Consider the following 21,629-nt stretch of genomic DNA (forward strand, 5'->3'; position numbering starts at 1 on the left):
TTTATTTAAGCTCTCTCTTTGATCATGGAATTGAGAAAGTATTTATTTAGCATGCTATTTCATCTCATGTAATAAGACACAGGTTTACTTTTCTGGTACCCAGTCCAGCCAGATGCAAAAATACCCAGATGCAAAAATAAAGATCCATGGACTATAATATTCATAAGAAATTCTAGGGGGATGTTGTAGACAGTTTAAAAAATGATAGATGATAGATAGATGATAGATAGATAGATAGATAGATAGATATAGATAGATATCGTATTTTTCCGTGTATAAGACAATGCTTTTTTAATTTTTTTAAAAATGTTAAAAATTGGGGGTCGTCTTATACACGAATAGTGCAGAGGAGGACGGGCGATTGGTAGCTGCCACAAGCAGGAGATTGTCTGCTGCGATTGGGCGGGTGATTGGTGGCTTCAACAAGACCTGCTGGAGATTGGCTGCTGCTGGCGGCCAGCGGGCAGACAATTGGTGGCTTTGGTAAGGTGTGTGATTGGCAGCAGCAGTCAGGCGGGTGAGTGATTGTCAGCAACCCCCCCCCAAAAAAAGCTTAACAACTTTGGGCAATCTCCCCCATTACCTTAATTTGGGGTCCCAAAAAATAGGGGTCGTCTTATACATAGGGGCATGTTATACATGGAAAAATATGGTAGATAAAAAAGTGAAGTGTGTGCCATAAATGTGTGTGTGTGTGAGAGAGAGAGAGCGAGAGAGCGAGCGCAGAGCAGGCCTTCAGCCAGACCAGTGAATAGTATTCTCTTTTGTAGGGTACCACTCCCTCTTTCTATCAGTAAAAGACAAATAAAATACATGGAAAAAACAAATAACAGCAACAATAATGTATTAACTAACTAACCATTGGTGGCCCTTTCATGACACCGGAAATCAGGTACCTGAAGTTGCCTCCTTCACTTTACCTAATGGTAGGGCCAGCCCTTAGTGGTGTATAGTCCCAGATACAGAAATTGCATACGTATAATTTCTAATGAGCTAAGCGCCTTACAATGTTCATCTTGCTAAATATCAGAATTGTGAAACAGCTCTTCATCTGTGTTTAACAGGTGTTGAGGCACAATGATTTGACCCATTGCAACCCACCCTGGGACCTGCTGGTAAAGGGTGGGCATTGGGTAATAAATTTGATGATGACGACAACAGACATTGTCGTGGCTCAGCCTGTGTGTGGCTGGCTCCCTCCAGTGCACATCGCACTGAGAGTCACTACGACACAGTCCCTTTGGGGTGAAATGTGATGGCATTCCCTGGGACGACTGGGATGTGTCTTTCATATTTTATTTTGTTTTATTTTTGTACTTTTTGTGTTGTGTGCCTTCCTCCACCCCCACCCCACCCCCATCCTGGTACTGGGCACACCTTGGGTATTTCAGCCATTTTGTCAATGGCTTATATCTCCAATCTTGGCACAATGTGATTGCATGACTGCTCTGTGAGGCAGGTATTGGGTGATGAAAGACCATAGAAAGAAAAGCTTCAGAACTGGACAATTGGAGACCAGGCAATGTATTGTTTAAAAGCAGACAGAGCAGCTTCTGGATCCAAATAATGGCAGGAAGTCAAAGGTCTGAAGTGGTTCCCCTTGGTTTCCTGTTGCTGCAGGTTTCTATTATCCAGTGGTGTCTGCTGTAGTCAGACAACACCAAGAGCCATGCTAGAAATCTTTCAGAAGCAGAGCAGCTGCTACTTCATGTGCCAGGAAAGCAACTCCAAATATCTACTGCCCTGTGGTGGCAAGAGGAATTGAAACTTGGGATTTTCGGGACTTCTAAACCACATGGCCATATTTCCCATATTTCCCCCATTTCCCTGCCACAAGTGACATTGATTGCTTTAACTGGTTTGCTTCGCAGCACAGCGGGAGCAACATTAATAATTCTTGCTCATGTTGTTTCATATCCTGAAGAGCAAAAGCTTATGGAGAAAGTGTTTTGGCTCTGCAAAGGTATGTGTGTGAGAGAAAAATTGGTTTGATTCCTCTTTTCTTTCTGTCAGTCTCATTCTGCTACGTCAGGTCTCTGACGTAGAAAGAGGCCTGATACTTCATACTTGAGGATGAGAGACCATAACAACACAGGCTGAAGTGGCTACAGAGACATGCAGTGATAAATAGCAGCAATTAATAATATATGATTAAGTAACACCCCCACCCCATTTGTTAAGCAAACTAAGAAAAACTTACGACTTGTGGAAAACAGTTTTGGAAATAATTTTTGGTGAAAATAGTGAACTGAAGAGTTTCTAGGCAAGATAACTTTATCAAGAGCCACATGCCTATCACATGCCTGTGCTAATCGATGGAACACAGGTTCCACCATAATGTTTAATGAATTAAAACAACAACTTCATTTGTGAGGCAGACATATCCTTAGGCCAATCTGGAGTCTTAGGATGGCAGACAAACCCAATATTGACCTTTTCATACCTTCCAACATTTCTCTGATGAAAATAGGGACATCCCATTCCATAATGATAATTTTACTATTTATGCCCCGCACATCTTACTGGGTTGTCCCAGCCACTCTGGGCAGCTTCCAACATATATAATAACATAATTAAACCTTTTTTAAAAAAACTTCCCTGTATAGAATTGCCTTCAGTTGGCTCTGGGGTCAGATAACTCCATACCCTCCAACATTTTCCCATTGAAAACAGGGACACCCTGAGCAAAATTGGGACATTCTGGGATCAAGTCAGAAACCAGGACAACTTCTCTAAAATCAGGGATGTCTCTGGAAAATAGGGACACTTGGAGGGTCTGTCTTTTTGCCAAATTCTATCACAAGATATATATTTGGCATAAACAGCAATGGTGTTGCAGAAAACAAAACATAATGTCATGGTAGCTGTGACTGATGCCTGAATCTTTTCACCAAAATGCACAGAATAAAAAGGTTAAGTTAGTCTCCCTTCTAGTTCATTTTGCACAGGGGTAAACTTAATGAAAAGCAGGGCCTATGGATCTGCTGAACAAGACTGCAGAGTGCCAGAGAGTGAGTAAAATATCATTACATCATCATGGTGTTTTTGGCCAGCTCACATCCCCATGGAACCTGCTTGTTTGTATTGGGGGCCTTTACGTAAATGTCTGCGACAGGTTTTAATTAATGCATTTTTTTTTTGCGTGACCCTGAGCATTATTCTCGGTGTGTACAAAATACACTACATCCTTTACACTGTGAAGAAAAGGAATTTGGGGTTTCCTTATCACTTCTGTTCTTATACTGACTTGCCTTTGTAAGACTGTGTGTTGCTTCTTCTCTTCACTAGAGGATGTGGGGAAATGGAGGAGGGAAGGAAGAGAATATTCCTCAAAATTACCTTCGTAGGTGGAAAAGAGGACCACCCACTTCTTAAAATATCTCTGCGCCTCTGGACAAGCTGTTATGAAGTTTCAGAAGTGCTGCTGCAATGGGTGGGGCGTGTAAGAAAATGTCGCTGCATTAGTACAAATCCTTGCGTGTACCTAAATAGGGTTTTTTTAGATCACGGCCTAGCTTAGCTCATCACAATCCCCTTATAACCACTCTGACCATTTGCCCATCTAGGCTAGTGTTGTCTGCTCTGATAGTGGTTTGGCATGATCTTAGGCAGTGCTTTTCCTCATCACGGGCTATTCGGTCCTTTTATCTGAAGATGCTTGGGGTTGAACCAATGCCTTTCCGCTTGCTCCACTACTGTGCTCTCTCTCCCCTGCCCTCATATGCAAGCCAATGTCTCTGGCATCACTGGTCCTTGCAGCAATGGCAACTGCCCCACCGAGTATGCTGGACTCCAGCTCCCATCAGTCCCAGCCAGCACAGCCCGTGATCAAGGATGATGGGAGTTGTAGTCCCACATTTGGAGGGCCATAAGTTGCCCCTGCCCTGGACACAATCTTATTTTTCTGCTATTGATGCAATCATCATAATCAAGTTTGATCAGCTGAGTTTGAGGTTTACATTTTATCAAAATTTTAATAAAAAGCATATGGCAAGATATGTAACAGCCATTGTATGATCTCAGAGGTATCTGAAACATAATGGCCAAAACTGAACTATGGTGAGATGGAAAATATGGGTTGTATCCAACTAAGTTCTAATGGGACTAGACCCTCTGTAATGAATGGACCTAAGTTAGTCATGCCAATTAATTTCAATGGATCTACTCTGAGTAGGCTTAGCATTGGCTATAACCCAATGCATTAAAAACAAAAAAACCACAGTTCCTTACCATTTATCCTTGAACATAGTACTAACAAATATTTTTTATACTTATATTCCCAGATCCAAAGAAGTTTCTGTGGAGCATTGTGCCAAGTTAAAATTGCTCTGAGATCAGATTTTGCACTATTGCCATTGCTGTTCAATCAGAATATCTGTGTACTCTCTGGAGTGCTCACATGGTGGTATAGAACAGTACTTCTGGGATGTATTTCAGAGATGTAGATGTTTTCTTTTAAAGTATGATGTGCTTTCCCCCCCTGGTTCTTACATTGTTAAGCATGCCCAGAACACGTACAACGTATGTTAACAACAGTGTTCCCACTCCAGACAGTTTCGCACAATAATGCAAGCTTGAAACAATGCCTAGGGGTGGTTGTGCCATTTTCTTTGCAAACTCTAATGTGCTAAAGAGCGCTGCACTAGATGTGTTTGGTAATATATCCAGATGTACATTCATATACAGCCTGTGTCAGGCAAAGGAATTTGCAAACAAAACCAGTCTCTGCCTTTGTATCTCCCTTCCTCAGAATTATGGCAGTGAGATCCCTTCCTGGAAACAGTGAACATTTAAATATCTAGTTCAATAGACAGAGAGCAAGATAAGAGACCCAAGTTCAGTTTGTAAGGGTTATGAAGTCCGTTACTCAGAGTACTTTCCCAAATGAAAAGAATGCACAACTCAGTGGGAATTGCAACAAGGACTGGGTTCCAAAAGGCATATTTTGCATTTACTATACCACATCTGCCAGGCAATGAAAAGCCCAAAGTGGTTTTGAAAATAACTTTCTTTCATTTAGCATACCTCACAAACATAGACACCAATAGCATAGGTCCTCTAATGAACTGGTAACTAGTTAAGGAACAGGAAGCTGGGAATAGGAATAAATGGAAAGTTTTCACAGTGGAGTAAGGTATGCACTGGGGTCCTGGAAAGATCTATATTTGGATTGGTGCCCTCGAGTCTGGTGTGAGCAGTGAGGTAGTCAGGTCTGTGGATACTAATGCATTTATGATGGTAAAATCCAAAGCAAACTGCAAAGAACTCCAGGGGGGTCTCTGCAAACTATGGAATTTGATCTTTGCCAATCCCGGCATAAATCAATCTGATCTGTATCTCCTAGTCCAGCAGGTTAGACTTCTGCTCTCCATAAATTTTCATACTTCCTGAATGCTCCAATGTATTTCTTGCCTTAAAAAAATGAATCAAAATGTACATTTGGAGAGAAAGTAACACACACACACACACATGCAAAATTTAAATGTGTAGATTTCCTTTATCACTTCCTAGTGATTGAGGCTGCAGTCCTATGTTCCCTGGAGAAGTATCCCCAAAGCCTAGGATATTATCAGGGAATCTGAAGGAGATCTGAGTCTCCCATTCCCAAACCATTGGCCCAACTGACCAAGGGCCAAAAGGGGGGGGGAGGTTCTGGGGGTGTGTTGGTGAGAATAGGCAGGCCATGCACTAGCCACTCAGCCAGATATATGTCGGCATCCTTCAGGGGCCGAGATTCCAGCTGGCTAGCCCCCAGCTGGATCATGCCCTTCCAGCCGTGATGAACCCCCAACCTCTGGTGCAATGTAAATCAGCAACTCAGACTTCAAAAGCCTGAGCATGCTATATCAGCAGAGCATACTGCACAAACAGAACAGGCATGAGGCTTGTGGAAACATACTAACAAGCTACGGATTTATTAAGCATAAATCAGGACAAAAGAAACACGTCGTCTCGCTTTCTTCTCTTCAGAGAGACAGTCAAAAGCAAAGGCTGCACACACAACGGAAGTTCCCAGCAAGCTGTGCTGGTATGTAAACAGACATGTGACATGCAACAGTTCCATGTCTGCAACTAAAGGTGGAATGGAATTTTCCAACAATATTTTGCTTTTGAAGCTTTATAGGGGATAATGGGGAGGAGGGACCAAGGCAGCATACAGCCCCCACACCATCTTGCAAAGGAATCTGCTGGACTGCAGATTCTGAAGTGGACAGTGATCCTCTTTAGCTAAAGGAAACTGCTAGGCCTAAAAGGCTCCCTTTTAAAAAATAATAGCCCATCCCAAGACAGTGGGGCCTGCTTCCAAGTAAACATGGGACAGCATTGTGGGATAGCAACTCCAGCTGCTGGTGGTGTGGGTCTAAGGCCAAGGCTTGTAACAAAGGACTCAAATTCCAGGGAGTGGGGAGGGAAGCTGTTAGCCTGTTGTGGTTAAAAATGGTGAAGAATTTTGTGACACTCTAAAGACCAGCAAACGGATTTTACAAGTACTGCGGTTCTAAGTCAAATCTTCCTGTTGAATAGTTCACAACTGTCAACTATGTCCAGTCTTTAGACTGCCACACAACTGTTGCTTTTATTTAGAAACAGGGTTCTGGAAGTAGAGAAGTTGGCTTTTAAATAAATTATGCCTCGATTTTGTTCCTTATGAGGTTAGATATCAAGCAGACTCTGAAAAGTAAAACGTATTACAAAACCACCCAGGAGTTCATTCCCTAGGTACTCACATTATCCATCTCCTGTACTGTCTCTTTTAAACCATCACATTCAGCTGAAGACAGATTTTGAGTTATACCTTTAAAGTAATATATGGACTTGGCGGGGGGGGGGGGGAATGGTGTCTTTTATGAAAGATAGCACCGTTTTATTCTGGAACTGGTCATGCAGGATTGAAGTTTCCTGCTTAAACGTTCCAAAATGAAAACTTTTATTTCATTATCTGTGAAATGCTCTGCTTTCATCCGTGGCCAATATCTTCCTCTTTCGTACAGTGTTGCAAGCCTTCTGGTTTCAGTAAATCTTGAGTTTGGCTTGGATTTTACCAAGGCTCTCTCTCTCTCCCTCACCCCTCCGCTTTTCAATTACCCTTCAACGCAGACTTTTTTGAGCATGCTCTTAGATTACATGTTGATTGTGTTGACTGTAAATGTCAAGTTGTTTTTCAGCTCTTTCCTAGCACTATACAGCTTTCCCCAGCCCCTCCTCTTTCCTTTCCTTTTTTGTTTTGTTTTGTTGCAAGGATGCACAAACAATTCATTTAGAAAGGACATGGGGGAAATGTGTCTTGTGCTATTATAACTGCTACTACCCTGGGTGGCTATCCATTATCCCCAGGGCTATTACTTAAATGGTGACTTCATTTGATATGACCTTGCCACTCTTAAGCAAAATAACATTCTCTAGAGGTGAACAAACAGTGCAGGTCCTGTTAGCCAGTGCAGAGACAGCTGGCACTGAGTTAGCGATTGGAGTCAATGGACTTGACTCTCGTTATGCTTCCAGGCAGAATGTCTGGAGCCAGTCACCATCCAAGAAAGTTAATCTTGAGGGCTTGTGTACATTCATTTTTAGCACTGCTGTTATTGTATCAAGCCTGGTTTGGTAGCATTAGTGAGACAACTGTTCAGACAAAATGGAGACAGAAGGCTGCCAAAGGGGATTGCCTTGTTCTTCTCCAGGAAATGTCCGCTCACACTAGAGGTGGGCACAGCCTTGAAGGGGTGGAGGGCACCTCCTTAATTATTATTATTATTTTTAAGCAAGGAGAAGAAGCCACTGCATGCACTAGAACAGAGAGGCCTCTTGGGGAGAATGCATGCTTTCCCCCTATTAACACTCATCTCTCATTGCATGTTAATGTATATTGTGTATCACAGTGTTATATAGGAGCCTAGGATGTTGCCTTTGGTCCATCTAGTTCAGTATTGTTTACCGTGACTGGAACATGTGCAGATGAGGGCAACCAAGATGACAAACAGGTCTGGAAACCAAGCCCTATGAGGAACAGTTGAGGGAGCTGGGTGTGTTGAGGAAGAGGTGATTTGGTAGACTTCTTCAAATAACTGAAGAGCCATCACATGGAAGATGGAACCAGCTTGTTGTTTTGCTTCTCCAGAGGTTAAGACCTGAACCAATGGATTCAAATGACAAGAAAGGAGCTTCTGACTAAATATTAGGACTAACTTTCTGGTGGTAAGAGCTGCTCAACAGTGGAATGGACTGCCTCCAAAAGGTGGTTGACACTTCTTCATTGAGGGTTTCTGAGCAGAGGTTGGATAACCATCTGTCAGGGATTCTTTTGCTATGATTCCTGCAATGCAGAAGGTTGGACCCTTACAATCCCTTCTAAGCCTGCAATTCTACTATTCTATGAGCAGCAGTAGCTCGCCAGGGTTTCAGAAGGTGTTGCTGAATCCAAGGCTGCATACATGCTATGCTTAAAGCACATTTAAAGTGCATCCCCCCAAACAACCCAAAGAACCATAGTTCAAATCCCCACAGATCTACCATCATTAGCAAACTGCAGTTCCCTGTTACATAGGGATTAGTCTGTTTTTCCAAGCAGCCCTCCAGAATCTGCTTTGCAATTCATAAGTTCACTGGAGGCAAGTTTGCTTGGACTGGATATTCATACAAAATGTGGCTTGGATGTTCATACAGATGTTTGCAGAAGACTCAGCTCATGCCAGAATCAGCATGGTGGTGAAGTCCTCTTCTGTGAATTAAAATGACCCCATGTTGCAGAAAACATAGTGGACTAGTCACATTCCAAGGAACAGCAATTGTGCCCCGGGGATGCCTGTCTCATACTCATTTGCCCCTTCAGACCAAAAGCACTTCCTACCAGCATGATAAGGCAACCAGCTTTATCAATCTCTAGCAAATTGGGGATCTTTAAAGAACATTCCTATCTGAGCAGATAGGGATCCCTTCTTTCACTGACACACTTGACAATTGCTTCAAAAGTAAAGGTAGCTGTGCTGGCCCATAAGGAAAATTCCAAAATCCATATCAGGGAAATACCAAATGTCGGTTTTGCAGTTAGTAATTAACAATATACCCGAAAGGGTTTGCTTCCAGCTACCTTCCTACTTTGTTGTTGTTGTTTAGTCGTTTAGTCGTGTCCGACTCTTCGTGACCCCGTGGACCAGAGCACACCAGGCACTCCTGTCTTCCACTGCCTCCCGCAGTTTGGTCAAAACCTTCCTCCTTAGCTGAGCCCAAATTCATGATATTTCACCTTGGCCCCCAGGCTCAGTTGACCTAGGTGATATGAAAGCTCTGTTTATAGTGGTTCCTGAGTGATCAGTGTTTCAACACATGCAGACTATCACAGTGGTTGCAGGTGGAATTTGTGAATGCATCCATAATTTACCTTATGTCAGCCTTCCCCAGTCTGGTGCCCTCAGAATGTTTTGGGGTTGTATTCAAAGTAGCACCATGGAGATTGTTTCATCAGGCAAGCATTTCTGCTTCCAGATAGGATGAGCTCCCCTCTCCTCCCCACAACCCATGCTGTTCTGGGGGTTCTCCCGAACCCCTGGAACAGATTTGGGGAGGATGCAGAGGGTGTGTAGGGGGAGAAGAGGGGGTAAAGTCCCATTACCGCAGCGTGACTCATTGTGCAGGCTTCTGCTAGTGCAGCAAGTTAATCAGATATGGCCCATTGACTACAACTCCCATGATCCTTGACAATTGGCCATGCTGGCTGGGGCCAGTGGGAGTTGTAGCCCAAGCCCTCTGAAGGACAGTTGTGTTAGAATTCCTGCTCCATTATTGCAGTCATGGAATTTTTGTCTGTCACATGGCGGTGTATATTTTGACTCCACAAAATGGGATGTGATGGAGACAGGAAGCTTCCGAATGATCGACTAGGAGGGAGGGAACATGCCAGTCGGGCATGTGTCTCTGCCAGGGTCCTACTCAAGAGTAGGATGAGTGGCTGACAAGTAGGTAGGGGAAGGCCACCCAGCCTTCCAGCTTTGGAACCTTTGGGGTACATTTCATTTGTACAATTGTACAATTAATTGACTTCAGGCACACATCAGTAAAATACTGCATTGCATGAGCTCAGGAAAGCTGTAATTAGTTGAGCCGGTAAGAGATGAGCGAGCCTTGAATTTTAAAATATAGACTTTGATAAGCTGCATTACGTATGTGCAATAGGTGACCAGATGGAAAAGGAACAATGTAAAAACTGAGCATGTGCCAAGGTTTGAACATAGTCCAGAAATTTGCATTGACGTTACGCTTCCAACAAGATATGGACATTTGAAACCATAAAATCTGTGAAGGGACTCAAACAGAGGGAACCTCATAGGAGTTCTTGCTCTCCTGGTAGTTTAAGAAATATAGCAGTTACAAATATAACATCTAATAAACTATGGCTCCATGGACTGATCTTGAGGATCAGTTTCTTTAAGAAGAAATTAATACAGAACCATTATGTCAAAATGTGATTAGCACTGTTTAGCATGTTAACCTATTTCAATGTGTCCTAAGAAGGGCTGGAACTCTGCAGCAACTGAATGGCTTAGTTATGAATTACGGTAAGAATTCTCTGGCTCATGTCTCACTTCTGCCATGACCTCAGTAAATGGCTTGAGACAAATCACTGTTTCTTATGCTATGTAAACATTCCCAGCTTTAAAAGCAGCAAGGTTGTTCTTTATCGCTGCATTTCAAACCACATTTTCGGGTTGTTGCACACATCAGCAAGGTGTGATGTAAAGTGCTACAAAGGTTGCACACTACTCCCAACTTCTGCCAAGAGGTATCAAAATTCAAGTGGGGTTCCAGTCGCTCACCCCGGATTGTTTTTCTGCTGGGAAATCAAGGCACAGCAGAGGCTAGTGTCTTTTAAGAAACATGGTATATTGTACACATATTTACAGGGAAGCGGGTGGTGCTGTGGGTTAAACCACAGAGCCTAGGACTTGCCGATCAGACGGTCGGCAGTTCGAATCCCCACGACGGGGTGAGCTCCCGTTGCTCGGTCCCAGCTCCTGCCAACCTAGCAGTTCGAAAGCACGTCAAAGTGCAAGTAGATAAATAGGTACCGCTCTGGCGGGAAGGTAAACGGCGTTTCTGTGCGCTGCTCTGGTTAGCCAGAAGCAGCTTAGTAATGCTGGTCACATTACCCGGAAGTTGTACACCGGCTCCCTGAGTCAATAAAGTGAGATGAGCGCCGCAACCCCAGAGTCGGTCACGACTAGACCTAATGGTCAGGGGTCCCTTTACCTTTACCCTTTACACATATTTACACCTGGGTCTACTTTGGAGTTCAGAGCATTGCATCTCAAGAGGGGCTTGTTCCCCCAGCATTCCAGCCCTGGATTGTTGAGGCATCCTGACCTCCATATCTGACTCTGCCCCAGCCTGCCAAACTGGTTCCGGCCTCCACAGCAGCTCATGAAGTCCTGCCCGCTTCCTTTCATCTTCCCCAAAATCCCTGCTCCAAGCAACTCCTCCCCATCTGTCTTCTCGCCTCCTTTATCCAGACCTCTTTTTTAAAAAAGGACGGCATTTTTTCTGTGTGACATCACGCCCTCTCCCGTCACCTAGGCAACCTCTTCCTGTTACCTGCAGAGCCTCCTGCCTGGTTGGTGGTTTCTATTGATGGCTTAATGTCTTGTTTCCAGAACCTTTTCTTAAGGACTTCTGTCTCAGGTCCTCATCCTGGCTTGGAAGAGAAGCTTAGCCTGTATTTTTTCACAGGCTTGGCATCTTCCCTTCAATACTCCAAATATTAACTAAGTTCTACCATTTATTATTTTCTAACATTCACTAACCCTAGCAGTTATGGGTGCCTTTGCACCCCCCAAACTCTGTTACCCCAGATCTGTAAACAATAAGCTTAGTTTCATCCTCACATCTGCAGTATGCAGATAATACTGATGTGTTACCAGGTTTACTGAGGGATATGCTTGGAACTCTGCTATAGAAATGATATGCGATTGGAAATCTGGCTCTCGTTTAGCCATTTCAGTAAGAGCTGTGTGCTGTCGAGAATTTGGCTCTAAAAGTCTTATTCCCACTTCCTGCTTTTTTATCTGTCATACAGAATGCTGATACATTTGTGGTTTGCTTGGGCGTGCTAATAGGGCATATGGTTTTGTAACAACACCATCCACTTTGTAGCAGGTTCCACTAATGCTTTTCATAATTTAGGAGTATAATTAGTTCTGATAAAACATTAGTTTAAAAACAAAAAAACAAGACCAAACCATATGCCAGGGAATGAAAGAAACATACTCTTGTTTATAAGATTGAAAACAAACTAGCATGTGTACATGGTGCCTGGATCATTGTGTTGTGTAATGTTTCTTCATTATTTTCATGCCTGGAAGCCAGTTTTGTTTTATCTTTGTTGGTAGCTGATTCATTTCTGAGTACCGTTCGAAGTGCTAGTTCTTATCTTCAAAGCTCCTCATGGTCTACACTAGACTATCTGATGAATTGCCTTCTCCAGTATATACTCTAGCCCACATGGTCTGATGAACATCAGAAGGCCTGTTCTGGGTCTGCCCATAGACTGAAGGGCATGCTTGGTGGTGGCACCTGTGCTGAGGAATGTCCCTTCCTAGGCTGACCCCTATGACTTTGTCAGGAGCAGGTCAGCAATAAACCACATGGAGTAAGTGAAGTTAACTCTTTATTAGATGAAACAAGGTATGCTCAGGAGTGCCTGGCCTAAAGAGCACAGGAGCTCTTCTTGGTAGGTCCTGCCCCTATGAAGCAATTGTGGAGACAGAAGGTCTCCAAGTTTTCCACCCCTGCCTAAGTCTCCTCCTCCCCCAGGTCCTTACCAAGCAATCTGAAACTATGCTGCCATGCCTGTCTTTGCTCCTCTCTCTTCATACCTCTCCTAGTCCTGGGAGACCAAGGGGGAAGGAGAGTTTGTTGTAGCAAGAGGGCGAGACACCATGGCTTCTTCACCAGCTTGATTCATCTCTGCCTCTGGGCTTCCCTCCTCTCCTGCTTCTGTTTCTGGACTTCTCTCTGCCACAGACTCTCCCTGCTCACCAAGCCCTATTACTGCTTCAGCTTCTGATGTGCCCCCCCCCCCCAATTTGACCTCTGACTATTCATCATCATCCCACCAGCAATCTGCCCAGGCTCTGAGCCTTCTTACCTTGGGGGTTCCCCCATTGCTGACTCCCACCAATCACAGAATCACAGAATGGTTGAGTTGGAAAGGACCACAAGGATAATCTAGTCCAACCTCCTGCAGGGCAGAATTTTTTTACCAACCAGGACTCGAACTCACAACCCTGAAATTAAGAAGAGTCTCATGCTGTACTATTCTTTTGCATCCACCCAGCCCATGACAGACTTCTTCACTGTAAGAGGCCAGATATATCATGAAGTCTAGCAATGTTCACTAAAGGCCGACTCAAAGACACGTGGCTTTGCCCTTGTGTTGGTTTGTACTACTACAGCTTTTCACATAAGGAATTATTTGTGGAAAGTGCCCTGCATGAATTCAGTCCTTCTCAGTAACCTGAACACTGACTGCAGTTGCTAGGAAATAAAAGTTTGTGTCCTTTACACTGAGACTTATCACAAGTTTTCTCTAGAAGGTAGGATGTTCTCGTTGTATGATTGTTATCTATTTGACAGTGTGGGCTCACCCACACTTCTGCTAGACACAGGTCCTAGCAGTTTTCCACTTGCCCTGCTGCTCCCCCCAGAAAACCTGCTCTTTAGTGCTAAATTGGAACAAATAGCAATCCACATAAAACCCAATTACTGTTTGTTCCAATTCATCATTAAAGATTGGGTTCTGCTGGGGGAAAGTGGTGGGCCTCAAATCCACTGTGGATCCTGAACCCAGAACCTGGCAGACTACTGGAAAGGATTTAGCCATGAGTTTGATCAAACTGTGGGAGGCAGTGGAAGACAGGAGTGCCTGGCGTGCTCTGATCCATGGGGTGACGAAGAGTCGGACACGACTAAACAACCAAACAACAATGCTATTTCCAGGCTCTGACCTAAATAAAAACATGAGAAGAGCCTGTTGCATCAGGTCAACGTCCCATCTGGTCCAGCATCCTGATCTCATGTCTTTGCCTCTGTCTTACCCTTCTCAGCTTAAACAAGTGCTGGTGTAACACTCTATGTATCAGTTCTCACAGAGGAATACAGTTACTGCCTGTGGAAGAAGATGGGTCTCTGCAAGAGGTGTTGAACATTACCTTACTGGGGTTGGAGAATTAGAATTAAGTTTCTGCACAAAGTGTGGCAATGATATAATATTTTGATGGGGAAGTTGACAGGGCAGTGGAGCCAGAAATTAGAGCCAACAGCTGTGTATATTCCCAGCAAGTTGTGCTAACCACATAAGGTGACATCAGCAAGTTCTTGCCATATTGAACCAAGACAAGACATTACTGTGGGAAGAGTAATGACCATTAAAAGCTGTTTGAGAGTACAGTGAACAAATGAATGGTACAGAGTCAGTTTCCTACTGACAATAGAAAAAATGGCAAAAGTTTCCTAATACTGAGGATTAGCCATTTCAAGAGCAAAGGAAGCCTTTTGGTAGGCAAGGTAATCTATCTGGTAACTTGCCAGATACATTCCTGCTGAAGATGTCATCCTTCTTTGCTGACAATGAAGCAAATTTTGGAGCAAAATACAGTTTGTTCATATTAAACTAAACTTCAGGAGCCGTGCTCACAGATGAATGTGATGACATAAAGGAGGAGAGAAAAAGTAAGAAACCTCTTACATATACAGAGCTACCTTAAAATGGCTTTCCTGTTGTTCTGCTCCATGCCTCTTTAGTAGAGTGTGGAAACTTGAATTATCAGGATAGCCCTAACCATGTCTGTTATTCATTCCTGCGTCAGTGACCAAATGGTTGTCAGTTAAGCTGATTGCATGTGACTTGAACATTCCTTGCCAGGCAGGAATTGTGCTTTTCAGTGGGTACCATGCTGCCATGATACTGTAAGACCCAGCCTGGAAAATGTTGGACTAAGACCTGAGAGTCCAGGGTTCATTCCCTGGGTAACTTTGGACAAGTCACAGTCTCTCAGCCTAACCTACCTCACAGGGTTATTGTGAGGATAAAATGGGGAGGAGGAGAACCACAAGCTCCTGGTGGAAAGATGGGATATACAGTGGTACCTCGGGTTAAGAACTTAATTCATTCTGGAGGTCCGTTCTTAACCTGAAACTGTTCTTAACCTGAGGTACCACCTAGCTAATGGGGCCTTGCGCCACCACCACACGATTTCTGTTCTCATCCTGAGGTAAAGTTCTTAACCCAAGGTACTATTTCTGGGTTAGTGGAGTCTGTGACCTGAAGTGTCTGTAACCCAAGGTACCACTGTAAATGTAACAATCAGTGCTATTTTTCTAGAGAAAGAGGTGCCGGGACTCATCATGAACACCTCCCTTGTTCCCTTATAATGGCAATGGTGCTCACTTGAGAGTTGCTAGAACTGAATTTCAGAGAGCTTCAGCTGGGGGAAAAAGCCCTGGTAACAATAAAATTTTAAAAATAAGACTTCAGCCTCTGTTGATGTGTAGGAAAAATGTGCTACCACTGGTGAATTGGTACAGATTTTTTCATCTGATCAATTTTATCTGAAATCAATTTCAGCTATGGACACTTCAACTTCTCTCATATGAACATATTTGCATTCTATTAAAGCAGTAGAATTGGTACCTATTTCGATGTCAATGAAAACAGAAGATGGGAACAAGGGGTTATTACTTACACCACTGTTAGGTTAAGCCAATTCATAGAAATGAGGTGCTAGTCAAAGCCAGCTTGACTAACTGACATGTGCCTCTCCGCTTGCTTCCTATCTATATGTAATTCCGACCAGCCTCTTTATCTGATTCTACAAGTATTACTGATGCCACAGCATTATCTGATTTGGCCTGTTTTCCCAAGAGCTCTGATGAGTATATATCTTACACTAGATGAAAGAAAACAAGATTAGGTTGATCCTCTTCTGACATCCTCCGTGTCAGCAAATTCCATGGAAATATTTCTTTCTGATCTCTGCGAAACCAATGTAGAAGTCATGTAATTAAAAGCACACATGTTGATAATTATTGAAAATTGAAGCACTGTTTCCCAGAACAACAAAGGTTTAAGTAAATAACCAGAACACTCATGTACCTACCACATAAAATGAGACAAAAATTCACTGCCTTGAAGAGTTACGCAATATTTTCTTCATACTGTTGAAAACAACGTAAACACTAACCTTTTAATTTTTAATTTCCCCCTTTACTTTTATCATCTTGGGTGTACGATATATATCCAATTTTACATATGAGAGTGGCTTTTGGTGGTTTGTGCATATTGTATGCAAAAGGATGCTGAGGTAGTGTAGTGTTGGTAAAATTATTATTGCCAGGCTCATTCAGTCATGAATTTGCAGCATTTACCAAATGAGATGCTTTAAAGCAATGTAGTTATTTGGCTGCTTAAAAAAAAGTGCGAACTGCTTACTGTTAATAATGCTAGTTGGGTATATGTTTTGTTCCGGAACAACTTTTATTAGCCACATCAATGAAGAAACCAGGTTTTGTTTGTCCTGTTCTGTTTTCATGCTTGGAACACCATGAAATCAGTGTTCTTGTAATATTTCCCCTCGCCCCCTTTTTGTATCTAATCTCTCCTGGTTCCACTTTACTGGAATTCTGCACAGATTTCCTTGTGGGGGGGATGAAGAATTTGAAGCAGTGCAAGTCAAAAATCCATTCTGTGTGCCAAACCAGCAAATTCCATTTGTTTATTTCTCATACTTCTTTCATTTCACTCGTATGCAAATATCTAAAATAGCAAGTTTGCTATGTTGATTTCCCTCTCATCTTTTGTTACCAAGTTAGCACAATCTACCATAATTTTTGAACTCTCAATTAAATAATGTGGAACAGAGATGGGAAGATTTCAGGCTTGTAGGATCTAATTTGCTTTTCTACTAGGAACCCTGTGGTACATGTGTTTAGGAGAGTGTGTGTACTTAACACATGACTCTAAAACATGATTATGAGAGGTGAAAACTTTCCCAGAGAAGCAGTCAAGCATCATACTATTGTGTGCCTAAACAGGTTGTTCACATCACACCGATGGTTTATTTGGGACAATCAATAGAGCATCCATTTATAACAAAACAAAACAAAAAGAATCATAAGTCATATGTTGGCTAATATGGTGCAGCATAAACATAAAATCACAGGTGCATTTAAACTCACAACTTAATACATTTATACTCCCAGCCTAAAGAAATCAGAGATGCTAATCTCCAATATAAATAAAGCAGTGGAATTATGAAATTCCTAGAAAACAGAGAAAGATTGCAAAGTGCAATCTCCTGTGCTTGGAGAGGCTCTTGAAGCTTTTGATTATGATATGCATGTGAAACAGCATGCATGGAAGTGCAAAAGTATTTGCCTGAGTATGTGTGAACCAGAGAAAAGTCAGGTCAAGCGTTCTCCCATTACACCCCAGATACCACTGTTCAGAGCCAGGTGTACTCTAGTGGCTCTGGAGGGTCGACCTCCTCGTAGGATTAAGAGACAGGCTGCCTCTGAGCACATGCTCAGTTCAGGAATTGGGCCCAGTTACAAAGTGAAGTTCAGAGACATTCCTTACATAAACCCACTCTTGGTTTTATCCCCAAGCTTTTTTGTGTTAGAGCATTCATTCTGTTGTAGTCAACGGAATAGAGCTATTGGTCATGTTGGGAGCGTGTGGTGCCCATAACAATTTCTCCTGTTTGCAAATGTGCCATCAGGCCCAAGCAAGTTGGCAATCTTTGTACTAGGAGATCCTGCTCAGCCTTCCTCCAAGAACTGCTCACCAATAAAAATGTACTGCTCATCAATAAAAAGCATGTTCTACAATCATTAAGTAATTGGCCGACCCACCCTTAAACTATGTGAAATCTCCAAATAGGTTATTATGTGATGTTCATGTCACTTACTGATGGGGTGGAGTGAGATCCCACAAAACATCTGAGTCACCATGAGAGCCAAGTACTTTTTCCTGAAAAGGAAGTAGACTGAAATGCTCATGACCCATTACAGTTCAGTAGCAAATTGAATTGGCCTGAAAGGAAACATTGGCCAATGTTTATTTTTCCACCACAATCCTGAGACACCAAGTGTTTCCTAAACCCCACAGGTATTGTTCACGTTCATAATAGATATTTATTTTTAGAGTGGGGGCACAGATCTTCTAAGAGAGAAAAATGCCACTAGTTGAGTGAGTATATTTTGCTTAGGTATTCAAGAGCCTAGGAGCCAGTGGGTTGGATTTCAGTGGGACCAACTTAGTCTGAACCCATAAACCTTCATATGATCATTTCCCTAATGGAAATAAGGCTACAAAGAAGAACTCTGTGCTTGATTTTTCTCCTTCAACTGGGGCAAATAAAATGGTGAAGCAGCTACAGAGCTTAAGGATGGCAATGGAGAAGGAACCAGGGTATTGGAAACTACAATAGTACATGGTAAGCTGCCTTATCGCAAGTTAGACCTTGGGTCCATGCAGGCTATCTCAGTACTGTGTATAATAAATGGCCACAAACTAGTTTCAGGTGACATCTTTTTTAGCTGCCTCTGGAGATGCAGGGTGGGGATTGATCCAGAACCTTCTGCATGCAAAGCATCTGTTCTGCCACTGAGTTAAAGCCCTTCCAGCAATAATGCTTCACAGTTGCATGGCACATACTGAGAGCTCAAAGTGCTACGCACATGCTTTATATCCGTAATCCTTATTCAAACAGCTCTGTTAGGAAAGACAACAGCATTAGCCTTGTATTGCAGATGTGAGGCTCAGGATGGAGAAAGAGTGGTTTTCTGTGGCTCACAGCTACTTCTACCGGGGAAAGCTTACTGAATTCATTGAAACTACAGCACTGTGATAATGATGGAAATTTGAGAAGTAATAAGTCCTATGTTTAGGAGACAAGCATAGCACTGGCTAACTGCAAGCCCTTCTCTGCTCTGTTGTTGTTTAGTTGTTTAGTCGTGTCTGACTCTTCATGACCCGATGGACCAGAGCGCGCCAGGCACTTCTGTCTTCCACTGCCTCCTGCAGTTTGGTCATGCTCATGTTTGTAGCTTCAAGAACACTGTCCAACCATCTTGTCCTCTGTCATCCCCTTCTCCTTGTGCCCTCAATCTTTCTCAACATCAGGGTCTTTTCCAGGGAGTCTTCTCTTCTCATGAGGTGGCCAAAGTACTGGAGCCTCAGCTTCACGATCTGTCCTTCCAGTGAGCACTCAGGGCTGATTTCCTTCAGAATGGATAAGTCTGATCTTCTTGCAGTCCATGGGATTCTCAAGTCTCCTCCAGCACCATAATTCAAAAGCATCAATTCTTCAGTGATCAGCCTTCTTTATGGTCCAGCTCTCACTTCCATACATCACATCTCTGCTCTGTAATTTCCCCCAAACAGATTTGTTAAAGTGCCTTAGGATTTACAATGTCACTATTAATCTGGCCTTATTAAATTCCTCATGGAGACTAGATGGTCAGTTGCACCAAACCATGTTGTCCTGTGTATGGTTGACAAGTCAGATAAGATTGCAAGCATCAAACTGAACATTAAATTCAGAGGAAGAGGTTATTAAGAAAAGATCAAAATAATATTATTTTCACTATGCATTTGCATGTTTTTGGTCTTCATAATCACCGTAATTAGAGTAAGTGCCTAATTAATATTACAGACAGAGGGGTTTTTTTCCCCTTGCGAAAAACGTTGCAAGAACAGAGACAGAAGAGGATAACATGGTGAGATTTTAAGCCACAGAGGATAATGGTTTTTACTGATTAGTTCAAGAGAGAAGCTTCTACATTTTACAATAGTTTAGGAGAGGCTGAGAGGTGCAGTTGGAGAGAAACTGGTAGTGATTAGGTGGATGAAAGCCTTTTCTGAGGGCAGGAAGGCTACATAGGAAAATGGAAATTATGAAGGGAGGGAAGGAGAGAAGTATGAAATTGTGACAAATGTTGCATGTGAGAATGAAAGCCAGAAATTGAAAATATTTGTATGGACAAAAATATTAAATATTCTGCAGTGGGAAACTTGGGGGGAAGGTACAGTTTTGTATGGTCTTGCCAAGTCCTTTTAGTGACTAAGGAACTTATTGAAGAGCTAAGCATTTTAATTGTTGCCAAAACTGAATATGGCCCTGTTATTGGACGCTGCAATCTGGTACCAACTTACCTGGGAGGAAGTTACACCAAACTTAATGGGGCTTACATCTGAGGAGACTTAGGACTGCAGCAATAGTTCTCCCATCTTCCTCCTTCACTTTTAAAATGGTTGCCTCTCATAAAGTTTGGCAAAGTTCTGTTTTATTGTGTATGGCTGACTGACAACTGCAGTGAACCTGCCTGGATGCTTAAATGAGATATCAAAGTACTTTCTGCAGAATTTCATCGAAAAAGGTGTTGTTTATAATTATTATGAAAGTATCTTACTTTTTAAAAAAAAGAATAATACATTGTTACTGGTTTGGAAGTTCCTGTGCAGATGGTGTAAAAATAAACAAATATTTTCCCACATGTTTTCAAATTTTCAAATAAAACTAAAAGCCCTAGCATTCAATTTTATTTTATTTTTTGGTTTTGTTTTATCCAGGTCAGGATGAGATCCCGAAATCAAGGTGGAGAAAGCTCATCCAACGGGCATTTCTCCAAGTCAAAGACCATTATAAGCAACACAGAAAACCAAAACCTTCCGGAAGATGCAAAGAAAAAGAACAAATCTAACCGGAAAGAAGATGAAGGCTCAGGCTCAAGCAACGTCAAGCAGCACAGCAGACTGCCAGGTCCTAGTGAGCGGAAAAGCAAGAAATCAATAGATCTTTCTAAAGAGGATCTGATTCGTCTCCTTAGTATAATGGAAGGAGAACTGCAGGTATATCAGAAATTCTCTGCCCCTCTATTTTTTTGAAATATTTTTTGCTTCTATGCTATAGAAAACATTTGTGCCTTGACATATATAACACAGAGTTCGTGTGTACATGTGCCATATAACCAAACCATTTTGAAGACATATGTCTGGGCTCCTTTGGTAGGAAGGCCTTATAAAAAATTAATAATGAGTGAATGAATGATCTTAGGGAGAACACTTGGACTCTCCTTCAAAGGCATAAAGTCCCAGTTGACTTGGAAGAAAGGAGAAGCTGAGTCTCCTCTCTGAGGTCAAGAAAGATTGAAGGCCAAACTACATCCCTGTGATCTCTGTAAAGGAAATGAGAGCCCAGTTAGTCAGCATCTAAGTCTGTATGACTCCATCTGTCTCATAACAGCATCCAAAAATCACTAATTAGGAAAGAAAGAAAAAATCCCATTGTACAAGACAGCATCACACAAACAGAAGAGGGAAGCCTTTTGCCAGAAAATACACAGAAACATATAATACTTCTCCGCCCAACAAAAGCAGTACTGAAACTCAGCACCTATTATACCAGCATTTGCTGATATTCTCAGGGGGAAGGAGCTATTGAAATGAATAGACTGAATGATCCACAGGGTGGTTGTGTGCCTGTTTTAAAGAAACAATTGCCCCCCAAACCTCCCCCCCCCCCATGATGACTCCATGATGTCAAATCAATGGATAGAGTGGCCCAGATGATAATAAGCAA

The 21,629-nt window shown here is 42.5% G+C and overlaps 1 protein-coding gene across 7 annotated transcripts in view; it reads left to right on the forward strand.

Moving 5' to 3' along the window:
* The window catches only part of FILIP1 (filamin A interacting protein 1), a 78,382-nt gene that overhangs the window by 17,176 nt on the left and 39,577 nt on the right, over window positions 1-21,629 (forward strand). For 5 of the 7 annotated variants that reach the window (XM_083431136.1, XM_083431139.1, XM_083431135.1 and 2 more), the window contains one exon: window positions 20,621-20,899. In XM_083431136.1, coding sequence (XP_083287262.1) covers window positions 20,627-20,899 — 273 coding nt within the window. In that variant the 5' untranslated portion in view covers window positions 20,621-20,626. Of the gene's footprint in view, window positions 1-5,970; window positions 6,029-20,620; window positions 20,900-21,629 lie in introns of all 7 variants that reach the window. The other 2 variants (XM_083431140.1, XM_083431137.1) reach the window with 1 other exon arrangement.

This window comes from Podarcis tiliguerta (assembly GCF_965153285.1).
Source record: "Podarcis tiliguerta genome assembly, chromosome: 3".
Classification (NCBI taxonomy): domain Eukaryota; kingdom Metazoa; phylum Chordata; class Lepidosauria; order Squamata; family Lacertidae; genus Podarcis; species Podarcis tiliguerta.